Raw genomic sequence first — 12,954 nt, 5'->3', positions numbered from 1 at the left:
TTGTGTTTAAATAGGGTGAGATTCTCTGCTGAACCTCTAAAGTCCTTGCAATATAGGAGATAGGGGGGCTAAATAGGCTTTAAATCACCTTTTGTACCCTCCAAATCCAGGGTTGCATTGGGGGTTGGAGTGGCCTCCAGTGTAACTTAGACAACCTGGGGGACATGGCTAACTTACAGCAGCCTACTGGGGTTGCCCTGTGGGCTGTATTGCTACCCAGAATCTCTGCAATGCTGAGTACTGTGGCCCCATCTGTAATCCTGTCCCCCACATGCCTCTTATGCTAGGGCTTGCAATGGGTTTCTCAGGAGGCAGGCCTATGATTGCCTGCCTCAGGGGAATCTTCTCCCAGCTAGATACAGGGCTTTTAGATCCCCTTTATGCAGTTCCAGCCCTTTTATGTGATGTAAAACAATTGGAGTGGGGGTGAAGATCTCGCCCATAAATGTTTACAGAAAGGTGGAGGGAAAAGAGAAGATTTGTTTAATGTTAGCCAATATTGATCCAAAGCTTGTCAAAAATCATCAGAAAGAGTAGAAATAGTCTGCTTTTTTGATGTGCTGTAATTTTTTTAAAAGATGCCACTTTTCACAAGAAATTGCTGTCCTGGATTCATACCATATTTTCTAAATTTCATCCTAATTCAGTTTTGAAGTTGCCAAGATATCATTCTCTTCCAAACTGGAGTTTCAAATGGAAATGCAGTATAATTAATTAATTACTTAATTACTTTTCTTTGATCAGTAGCACATGCAGTAGTGAGTGTCACTGACTTGTGAAGTAAACTACTCACATACATAAAGCAATCTAAATATTTTACAAGTGTTCAAATATTCAGGCATTCAGCTACATACAGTACTGAAAAGAGCAAGAAAGCCACCACAGCTCATAAGTGGCTTTAGGCACCTATCCTAACCCTGCTTTGATTTTATATCTATTCTACAAATGTACTTTTGTATACAAAGATGGTCTCCACTCAGGAGGGCTAAACCAGCCAATCGGGGAAGAAGTAGAGATGTGTGTGGTCAGGGAAGCATAAAGGAGAGAAGGGCTGATGGATAGAACATTTAATTCTTCATGGCTCTCACAACAAGGAAGGTCACAAAATTATGAATTTAAATAAGCTGTCTTGCCATTACCCCAACAGTAACTTATAGAGGAGCAGTGCAGCCTTATCCTTTTCTGACTAGCCAATTTATGTGTCAAACACAGTAATACCATTGGCCACTCTTATTTCAAGGTTGAGAGTGGGAATGGATGTGGACTTTTGTGTTTTTGTTGGGGTGGGGGTTGTTCTTTTTTTAAAGAACTAACAACTGTGACTGTTTCATAACCCCCTGAGGAAGTGGAGGAGCTTTATAAGGTAGATGGGAAGAGGACATAACTTAATATAGCTAGTGATTTTATTAATTTTTAATGATGTCCCCAATGAGTTTTGTGAGGAAGGAATCTAGAAGACCTCATCTGGTTTCCCTGCCCCCAGCCAACCTTCTGAGACTCCAGAGCTTCCCCCAGTCCTACACAGACGCCCATCCATATGTGGGCTTAGAGGGGTGCATGGAGCCTCAAAGGAAGAGGCACAGTTTCTAAATATTAAACAAGGCAAATTATCTTTATTATAATACCTATTAGAGCAGTGGTTCTCAACTCTGGTCCACCGCTTGTTCAGGGAAAGCCCCTGGTGTGCCGGGTCGGTTTGTTTACCTGCCACGTCCACAGGTTCGGCCGATTGTGGCTCCCACCGACTGCAGTTTGCCGCTCCAGGACAATGGGGGCTGCAGGAAGCGGCGCAGGCCCTGGGGCTACAGGAAGGGCGGCCAGCACATGCCTCAGCCCGCGCCGCTTCCTGCAGCCAGGGGCTTTCCCTGAACAAGTGGTGGACCAGAGTTGAGAACCACTGAGTTAGAGAGACAGAGCCTTGGGGTAAAGGTCTATTCTCTTTTCACCTGTGCTCTTAGGGATGCTTCCAACAGCCATCATGATGTCAATTTTCATAGAGAAACATGCAGTTTAACTAGGCAACTTTCAGGCATGTTCCCTGTGCTGGAGCATAACTGTCGACAAAGAAATTATTTATGTAAGATCTTGAGCTGAGAACATAACAGTAAGCAGCACACAGTGGGGCTTTTATTCAGAAAAGGTTGTTGAATTCTTTATATGATATTGTGGTTGACAAGCAGAGATAAATGCCGCTCTGTGTGTGTGTGTGTGTGTGTTCTGCACAATCAAATTTTATTAAACTTTTAGCATTGTTTCTCCTAAATCATAGTGCTTGACAGTGTGAAATGACCATATGCTGCAGTACTGCTACAGACTGAATTCTTGAGTTTTAAGTGTTAACTACACTTAGTTGGAGTAGCTGATTATTTCTTCTGATCTCTCACATGTCTTATTTCATTTTGAGCATTTAAAGCTTATGTGCAGTTTTATTTAGACTTACCAAAATGATACATTTGACAGGTGACAACGCAAAAAATATTTCTGAGATTATAGGACTATAAGATTTTATTTGACATATTCCATTTTGTGATCTTCAAACTGTGTTCTGAAATTAGTCATAAAATTAACAAGACCTGCAGACCTTCCATTAAGTTTGAATAAATGATCTGAGGTCCTTTCTTTAAAACATGGATGATTCATTACATAAGCAGGTATCTTTATTTGGAGCTTGTAAATGCATTGGCCCCTTACCTAGCCTTTGGAGAGGGGAGAGAGATGCCTTAAAAGACCTCATTAGCAAAGAGGGGAACTAAAAGTGAGAAATATCAGCCAGGAGGGAAGAGAATAGAGAGGAAGAAAAGAGGATATTTTAATTGTCATGGATATCTTCATTTCTCTTCTCCCCCTAGCCTGGAATACAGGGAGATCTCTGCACTTACCAAAGGGTGAGGCGGATGGAGGGGATCCTCAGCAGGTCTAAGGATGGCACCTAGGTTGGAAGTCCATTGTCACCTTTCTCTAGCTTACAGCAATCAGTAATGTAGATTTCCCTATAGCAGAACTCTGCAGTCGTTGAGCACACATTCTGTCCTGGCTGCAAGGTGTGGGGATTGTGCTACCTTTCAAGTGTTGCTAACTCTCCCAGTTATTATCAGTGGTGTCATGAAATTTGGTGGTGGTTATAAAGACCCCACTCTTGAAATCAAATTGTGATTTTTTTTATTTTTTTTTAAGACTCTCAGTTTACATTTTTTAAAAGTTTCTAGCCCTCATAGCTGTAGAGAACAGCTTGAAAATATGAACTCTAAATGCTCATAGCCAGAAAGCAAATAAGTAGAACTCTAAACTTATTACTACTTAGAATCTCATTTTTAAGCCAGCATCATGATATTTTGTCATGACCGGTGATTTTTGAATGCTGGACTTGGAAAAACTGTTTTTATCCTTTCCTGTTCCCTAATAACACCAATCTAGGAGGAGATGTGCTCCCCCTAGTTCCTCCTGTCTGGGTGATAAAGTTTCTCGCATTACTCAAACATGGTGAACAATATGAAGAGTGAAATGATCATCTTTTAGATCCACAGGCTTAATCATGGAGCATGTTGATGAAGCTTTTGGAGCCACTTCCTGTAGGAAGCTTGGCTGCCGACATTTTTACTTGTTGTAAAAGCAGACCATTACATTCTGTAGCAATAGGACTTAAGATCTGACTTCTTTTCCTGCTTCTGCCACAGACTTTTTGGGTAAATTAATGTAGTCCTGAATTTTTAGCAGTAACGTAATTTTGGATGCCCAATTTAAGATACCTTAACAGAACCTGACTTTCAGAGGGCACAAGCTGTTCAGAACTTTCTGAAAATCGGGCTCTTTTAAAGATGTCTCGAGTTGGACGAAATCACTGGTCACTTTTGGAAATATTGGCCTTACTCTCTGGGCCTTAGTTTCCATCTCTGTAAAATGAGGATAGTATTGACACTCTCCCAGGGAGGGAGAGTGTTTGAGGGCTTAATTCAGTAATGTTTATAAAAGGTTTTACTCCCAGTCCTTGTATGGGAGATGTTCTAAAGTAAACCTGTAACCACATGAAGACGCTATTCAAGACCTACACTTTTCTCTGCATATATGTCTTGACCCAGACAGTGACACAGGTACCTCTGTGAGCGAACGAGGGTATGTCTGCACTGCAATTAAAAACCCATGGCTGGCCCATACCACCTGACTCGGGTTCACACGATTCAGGCTGTGGGACTGTTTAATTGCTGTGTAGACTTCCGGGCTTGGGCTGCAGCCCAAGCTCTGGGACCTTGCCACCTCGCAGGGTCTTAGAGCTCAGGCGGCAGCCCAAGCTCAAAAGACTACACTGCAATCAAACAGCCCTGCAGCCCATGTTCCGTGAGCCTGAATCAGCTGGCACAGACTAGCTGCAGGCGTCTAATTGCAGTGTAGACATGCCATTGGCGTACTAGAAGATATTAGTTAACGAAATTTACTCCAAAAATATTTCTGTACGGGCTTCCCTTGTACAAAGATAGCCATCCTCCTAAATGTACTTGTTAAAGCTTGCTGTAAGAAAACTATTAAATAGAAAGCTTGTTTTTAAGTAGAGGAGCTGAAATTATGGAAACGTATTTCATGTTAACCAGATGTCATTTAATAACTTGGTAATGTGGAGGTGTTACTTGTCTTAACAAGAAATTCACTTATTCTTTCACATGTAGCATATGTGGAGTAGCCAGCTTAACAGGGTTTTATCATAAGATGTACTTTGACATTTTCAGCCTTTTTTTTTAACTTTACAAAGACCTGTTTACCATATGGTATAAGTGGGTGTGTAGGAACTGCACTGCTTCACTAAATCTGGTCTATACGACACTGCTTTTCTATAAAATGAGCATGAGAGTTCACTTATATCTACATACAGTACCAAGGCTGACCCTTTCACATGAACTGCTGACAAGCACAGGTGTGTACAGCTGGGCATCTAAATTCACATTCAAGCATCTAAACAAAAATGCCATGATTTCAGAGGTGCTGAGTGTCTGCAGCTCCCAGTGACTTCAGTGGGAAGCTACTAGTTCAGCACCTCTGAAAATCACACCACTTTTAGATGCCCAACTTCAGGCACAGTCTAAACAATTTTGGCCCCTTTAAAAAAAATTGTATAGTATATCTTAATTCAGTGCCTGTTGTACTCTTGTGATCAAGTCACTATTCTCTTCTTTTTTTAAAAAAAGGCCACTGTTGGTGACAAATTAGTAAAATTAAGGAAGTTCCAAGGGCTGATTTAGCTCTGTGTGGCTTGGAAGCTTCTCCCTCTCTCTCCAACAGAAGTTGGTCCAATAAAATATATTGCCTCACCTGCCTTGTTTGTTCACACCAGCAATTCTGTGTCATGTCGTAATGTTTCAGGATGTGAAAGTAAGCAACCTTAAATCTGAATGTTAAAGATTTCCCTGCCATGTCATTTGTTCTTAAAAAATAAAATAAATAAATAAATAAATAAAAATAAAACACCAACCAGTTTGCATTATCTGCAGTGGTGCTTCCTTGTACCTTAATTCCAGTTCAGTTTGCAGTTCTTTTAAAATATGCTAGAACTTACGGAGCTTTGAATGTCACTGCATCCCTGAATTGAAGCAATGCAGTTCATTCGAATTATTGAGCTGATGGCTTCTTCAGAACTGTGGCTGTTTGGTGTTCCTGTGACACTAGGACATTGGGCCCAAATCCTGCTTTCAGGTACTTGCATGCAATTCCCATTTAATTCAAGTAGAGTTTCATGCCAGTATGAGGATAGCATATATGGTCTTTAATGCATCCTAAGAATAACACATGTTGCTTATAATGCAGCCCCATGTAGTGGTAATAGCTTTGAAATAATGGGGACTAGAAATGTGAAGCTTATTACTACATGGTGCAGGCTAAAATCCTGATCCAATTGAAATCAGTTGCAAAACTCCCATTGTCTTCAACAGTGCAAGATGCAGCCTTATATCATTAATTGTTAGAAAAACAGCTTCTGTATAACTGTTTTAAAGGCGGGAGGGGGAGAAAACAGAGGCAGCTGTTAAATGCCAAAAGGACCCAGTCTGCCAACAGAGAAATTAATCATGTTCTATATGTGCTCATAAATGTGTTTAATAGGCTGCACTGAGTCAGACTGTCTCTGCCCAAAAATAGTTTCAAATTTGAATTTAATGCAAAAATACTAGAAACCTATACATAGCTGGATGAAATTGTTTGACCAAATCTCTAAGTAGTGCTTATTTGAAAAGTTTCAGAGGTTTGTCTGCTTCTTGCCAAAAAGTGGCCAAAATATTGATCCAGTACTGAATTTCTATAAAATGTATTCTTCCCTAATGCACATAAGTAACTACTGTTGTCAGTAGCAAGACACTGACAGTATGATTCAGGAGAATACACCAATCAGTAGGCTAGTTTCATAGCATAAACATGTTGAGTCTTTAGCAAATAACAAATAGTTTAAAAGTATATGCACAAGTCTCTTACTTTTTAAAAGTGAAAGCTGTAGTCCTCTTTAATTAGAGCACAACACAGGAAAAAATCCTGAGATGAAAAAGTCTGCAATTCTGCAGTATTGCAGAGGTAGCATTTTGCAGTGTCACAGGGAGTCCTACTGGCACTGGTCAGGAAATTGTGACAACTGGTGCCAGTGGGTAATTATCATACACATTCTCTTTAATCCTGAGAGTGGATGGCTTGAAGAAGAAGAATGCATCTCCAGGCCTTTCCTCTGATATCCTTGTCTCCAGCCTAACTCTGAGGTCTGATCACTCTAATTCTTGTTCTATCAGCACTTCCTCTACTCCCGTACTGAGCACTTCTTACTACAAAAAATACTTCCAGATCATCAACTCCTGTCTTTGAGATACTCAGAATACCTCTGCTTGGTCTTTTAAAAAAGGTAGCCATTGTTATCACACAAATGACTGCTTAGTGCTGTTTTTACATTGTATAGAGCAAGTACTATTGGCACCAGTCAAAACACTAATGTAAAGTCAAGTTGTGAACCATTGCTGTCATATGAAAGAATGGTGTTTACATGTCACAGCTAAGTTCTGTTCCATGTTGTGTGCTTACCTCATATTGCTTAGTGCTGCCATTTTTGAATAGTTTAAGTATTCAATGAATCTCAAACTCCAAAAGGCAATGAAAAATAATCAAAATGTCATACTATGTTAGACATCACAGAAATAAACATTTTACTACTTTTCTGTTCTTTTAGGAAATCAAGATTTTTTTAAAAACTTTTTTAAATGATTGTTTTGTATTAATAAACAATGTTTACTTTGTTTTGTGGGATCCTTTGTGTTACCTACCACTCTTTTGCTTAATTAAAGGCACCTTTTGTTTTAATTTGCATTTCTTTTAAAATGGAGATTTAGTCCTATCTCCAGTTTCCACAGAGGGTCTGATGTCAGAGTAATTACCTACAAGTAACATTCCCCTTAACTGCTGAATTTGTTGGAAGCTGTGTGATCTGCTTTTTTCCCCTCTATATAAATTGAGATGTTTAAATGCATTTTTCAGAAGTTGTCTTCTAAACAATAAAAATAAATCTTTCCACAAAGTGTTACTGACATTTTCTGTTTACCTGGATGAATACATTACATGAAACAGCATGTACCTGAAACCACTAATGGCAAGGAGGGGACGGTTTCACCCTTTATATACAGATAACACAATAATGTGAAATTTCCTTACAGTACTGACCACAAGTCTTTTGTGTAAACACTAACATTAAAACTGATAGGAGGGTAAAAGAAATAGTGTTTAAACTAACACAAGCTTTTTTATACAGACTTGCAACATACATTGTAATGGCCCCTTGTGATACTGTGAATGCCTATTAGCAGCACCAATCTTGAGTCCACAGTAAAGAGCATATTTGGCTACCACTTATGGTGTTAGTCTATGCTGCAAATAAATATGGACAATAGTGCATGTCTGTGCATTATTCACGTCAGATGAGTACTAAAAATTCTTCTAGGGATATTCAGTAGCCCCAACAAACTTCAGTATTTCTGGTATTATTTTTTTTAAATGTCAGCATCTTCTAGCCTTCATTTAAGCATTTGATCCTGTTAGTTGTGAAGTGCCCTCATCTCACGAAAAATAGGTCTGGCTTTGGTGCTACTGATGTTTCAGCCTGGGAACAAATAAAAAGAAATTCAGTATTATGAAAATTAACTGGAATGGTTGTATGTTTTCTTTTTTAATGTCCTTTGGGAAAACAAAGTTTTCAGAACAAGGAAGTGAGGGGGCTCTGCTTTGCTCACCAGCTTGAAGAATCAGGGTCTAATGGAAGAGAGTCTGTGCAAAATTTTGTTTGCAAACAGCAGAATTTTAAAAAGCACTATAGGAAAAGTGTTCATTTTTATACAAATGATTAGGTACTTAAAAAGGCCAACTGATCTTTTTAAATTTGCTTTAAAGATGAAATGTGTGGATCACTGAAGCCAGATTTATTATTTGATCCAATTACAGTATTGTGCTCCTTATGGGTTTTGTTTTTTTAAAAATCTTTGCAGCTGTTCCAATTTATTTTGCTACAGTGTTCACTTCTTAAAATCCATACTGTTTTTTGTTATGAAAGAAGGCAGGACTGCAAGTAGAGAGTTTCTTATTACATATGTAATATAGTATGTAAAATTGAAGAACCCTGATTAACAGCTTCTCAGAATCTAGTTATGTCCTCTGTCAAAATCTTTTTCTGACCAACAAGAACACAGAGGTTCTTAAAATAAAATAAATGTACACAGCCCACTGTGTAAGAAAGTTATCAGAGACTGCTTCATAGGAACAGATGTCCTACTGAGGAAATGCAGTGCTCTGATTACTCACCTACCTGCACTGATCTGCAGCTTCTGAGTGTTATTTTATTCATATTTCATGTGCCCAGTGGCAGTGGGTGAAGTTAAATTAGATAATAATCTGAAAGGCCACTGTGGGAAGTTTTCAACTATTTGGAAAAATCTTGGTTTTAAAAAAAGAGCATTTACCACCTAAAAGCTTTTTCAGTTGTTTTGTAGAGAGTCCTTTTTAAATAAACAGACAGAGGTTTTTCATTAGTAAACACACCTGGGTTCTCTAGGAAAATAATATGAAACTCTGCCTGTGTCTCCTTCGTGACTAGGTAGAACTTGTGAAAAAGAAGGTTTGCTAGTAATTTGTAGTTGAAAATACTTTCTTCAGCTACTCTAAAATAGTATTTCCTACAGTTTTTACAACTGTTTTTGTACAAGGAAATGCATAACTTGTACAAGATGAACAATCACTTTTGTGAAAATACAAAATTTACTATAAATTCTTGTTTTTTTTAAAGTTACATAAAACTTTAATCTTCAAAGCACATAATTTGATGTTTCCTGTTATGTAACAACTAGTAGTTGATTAGATGCATATGAAACTAATCTCTTGCTTGTTTTCATTTAATTTAAAACTGATAGAGATTTGGTAAAAGCTAATAAAATTTCACAATTTAATACTCATATGCTATATTGTAAACTTAAAAACAATAACTTGTAGTGTTATAAATGGGGCATGTCCTAGAAATATCTTTCCTCTGGCAATTGTTTCATAGCTGATAGCTCTGTATAAAGCACACCAGCCTTGTTCAGACATTTAAAGTCCTCTCTTCTGTATTCAATGTCATCTTCCAGATTGTCACAGATTATTCCAGTCTTCGCGAATTCTCAACAGAGTCCAGTATATACACAGTTCCTGTCCACATTACTTGAAGAATTGCATTTCACTAAAGAAGATCTTGAAAGTTTAACAAGAATATTTAGACATGACAGCATGCCTGAATGGTCAGTCATCTCAGAACTATGGTACCTGGCATAAGATTTTTTCAAACCAAATGAATTTCTTAAAAGCAAATACTGTGACTATAGATAGTATCATTAAAGTCAGAAGATGGGTAAGGTGTTTTCAAAAGGGAAGAATATGTACAGTACAGAAAATTAGTGTCACTTAGTAAATGCTAAAATAATTTTGTAATCTTGTCACAATATATAGTAATTTTCAGTTTTACTTAAATTGTTAGCAATTATAAAACAATATCTGGTTTATGGGTACAGCATTTGAATCTTATTTGGTTTGATTTTTATTCAAATTGGATGGTTATAGCCAGTTACCTTATTAAAATTTAACTCTTCAAAAGTTTAGATTTTATGTTTGTTAGAAACCTCCATTTTTGCTTATTAATTAGGTTAATTTTACTTTCTGAATGGTGGGGGGAGGAGTAAATTTTTTATTTTTAGAACTAGTATTGGTCACACTTATTAGCTGATACACTTGTACTTTTAAAGTTACTGATCAATTTTTTCTTTGTTACCCACAGAATGATGAGGATCTCAAACCTCGTTTTTTGCACCTGAAGTATTGCTATAGTGAACAATATTTTTTTTCTTTTGAGAGTTGAATAAGCATTTTACTTTGCATCCTGTACTTTCACGTCTGTTTCTTATGAAAGTGTTCTGAAATCTTTTTGGACAAGCTAAGTAGCACAGCATTTGTTTAAGGTATGGATGAAGCTAAAATAAGTTTGTATATTCTGAAAATTGCCTGAGAAAAAGTAGTAAGGATCACCATTTTTTGTTTCATTGCTAAATCTTAAGGCAAACTGTGCCCACAAGATTAGGGGAAAGAAAGAAAGACGACGGCGCATGTACCAGTCTCATGGCAGGCAGGGTACCATTACTGGCATCTTTTCTGCTGTTTCCCTGCATTGAGCAGCATTCTCCAGGAGAATGCTGAGAAGAGCAGCAAAGATTTCTGGTCCACAGCCTGCCCCCCCCCCCCCCCGGGGTGGCCTGTGTATCTATTTTTGCTACTTATGAAGATTGGTTTTGGGTTTGAATTTTTGTAACATTTGACAATTTAAAACTATTCATAGTTTGGCTTGCAAGAAATAATTCCTGGTTTATTTTTGAATAATTAAAAAGACTTCGTTTGAGCTTTATTTCTATAGTTATTAAAAAAATTTTTGGTGATTGTTGCACTATTTAGCTTTTTAGACGAAGAACATCATGACATGCTCACAGTGTTAAGCCGATTAATAAACATGCTTTGAAACCAAGCTACTTGTAATTCTTAGTGTTGTCATAAGATGGTGTATTGTGCTATTCTTTACTTACAGTCCATTGCTGAATTCACAATCTTAATTGTATTTTGACAAATCCAAAAAATTGCAATTCACTAAATGGCATTTGAAGTAAACTGAAAATGTCATCATGAGACTCAGACTCCTAGAATTTAAGGTTAGAAGGGACCAGCATCATGATCATCTAGTCTGACCCCCTGCACGTTGCAGGCCACAGAAATAGACCCCTAACCTCTGGCTGAGTTATTGAAGTCCTCAAATCATGATTTAAAGACCTCAAGTTACAGAGAATCCACCATTTACACTAGTTTAAACCTGCACATGACCCATGCCCCATGCTGCAGAAGGCGGCAAAAAAAACCCAGGGTCTCTGCCAATCTGACCGGGGGAAAATTCCTTTGGGGAAACCCCAAACATGGCAGTCAGTTAGACCCTGAGCATGTGGGCAAGACCCACCAGTCAGCCACCTAGGAAACAATTCCCTGTAGTAACTCAGAGCCCTCCCTATCTAGTGATCCATATCAACCACTGGAGATATTTTCTGCTAGCAGTCTCAGATCAGCTACATGCCATTGTAGGCAGTTTCATCATACCATCCCCTTATCAAGCTCAGTCTTGAAGCCAGCTACGTTTTTTGCCCCCATTGCTCCCCTTGGAAGGCTGTTCCAGAACTTCACTCCTCCAATGGTTAAAAACCTTCCTATAATGTCAAGCCTAAACTTGTGGATGGCCATTTGTTCTTGTGTCCACATTAGCACTAAGTAACTCCTTTCCCTCTGGGCTATTTATCCCTCTGATGTATTTATAGAGAGCAATCGTATCAGCCTTATTTTGGTTAGGCTAAACAAGCCAAGCTCCTTGAGTCGCCTCTCATAAGGTAGGTTTTCCATTCCTCAGATCATCTGAGTAGACCGTCTTAGCATCTGTGCCAGTTTGAATTCATCTTTCTTAAACATGGTAGCCCAGAATTGCACACAGTATTCTAGGTAAGGTTTCAACAGTACTTTGTATAATGATACTGACACTTCCCTGTCTCTACTGGAAATAATTCACCTGAATGCATCCCAGGACTGTATTAGCCTTTTTCACAGCCACCTCATATTGGCGGCTCATAGGCATCCTGTGATCAACAAATACACCCAGGTCTGTCTCCTCCTCTGTCACATCCAACTGATATGTCCCCAGTTTATAGCAAAAATTCTTGTTGTTTAGTTCCTAAGTGCATGACTTTGCACTATTAAATTTTATCCCATTTCTATTATTGCTGTTTACAAGGTCATCCAGATCATCTTGTATGATATTCCACTCCTCCCTGTTGACACTACCTCCCAATTTTGTGTCATCTGCAAATTGTATTAGTACACTCCCACTTTTTGTGGCAAGGTCAGTAATAAAAATGTTAAGATTGGTATAAAAATGTTAAATAGGTTAATTAGTTAAAACACTACAAGCAGTATTCATTGTTAGGATTGATGTACAGTAACTCAGTTTGCAAGCAGAGTTTATTCCTTTGTTTTGTGACTGTAACTAGGCTCCTAAAGGGAACCATACATTTGATTAGTAATTGCTCAGTAGTTCCTTCATGATACTCAAGAGATAGGCAGGGATATGTCTTCCTTAACAATAAGCCTGTGAAATATTTTTCCTAGAAAGCTACTTGGTTCCTAAGTACTCAACTGTCTACTACATACTTCTATCACTACATGGGAACTCATATTCAGCTTAGTTACCAAATAGTTGATTTTGAGGTTGAGAAGAGAGCGATATGCTGGGCTAAAATATAAACTGTTTGAAGTACACAATGGAAAAATACCTTTTAAAGACTAGAGTGTTTGAAGCCAAATTCTGATTTGGATAGAAGTTGCAACAGCTTGTAGCAAGGAGTT

The 12,954-nt window shown here is 38.2% G+C and overlaps 1 protein-coding gene across 3 annotated transcripts in view; it reads left to right on the top strand.

The window, feature by feature from the left end:
- RPAP2 (RNA polymerase II associated protein 2) overlaps window positions 1-11,044 on the top strand; it is a 70,322-nt gene extending 59,278 nt beyond the window's left edge. The window contains exons 12-13 of one of the 3 annotated variants that reach the window (XM_048861637.2): window positions 9,624-9,773; window positions 10,307-11,044. In XM_048861637.2, coding sequence (XP_048717594.2) covers window positions 9,624-9,773; window position 10,307 — 151 coding nt within the window. In that variant the 3' untranslated portion in view covers window positions 10,308-11,044. Of the gene's footprint in view, window positions 1-9,623; window positions 9,808-10,306 lie in introns of those variants that run through there. The other 2 variants (XM_048861636.2, XM_048861635.2) reach the window with 2 other exon arrangements.
- Window positions 11,045-12,954: the final 1,910 nt, after the last annotated feature.

Source organism: Caretta caretta, chromosome 8 (genome assembly GCF_965140235.1).
Source record: "Caretta caretta isolate rCarCar2 chromosome 8, rCarCar1.hap1, whole genome shotgun sequence".
In the NCBI taxonomy this organism is placed as follows: domain Eukaryota; kingdom Metazoa; phylum Chordata; order Testudines; family Cheloniidae; genus Caretta; species Caretta caretta.
This window is presented reverse-complemented; position numbering and strand designations above follow the sequence as displayed.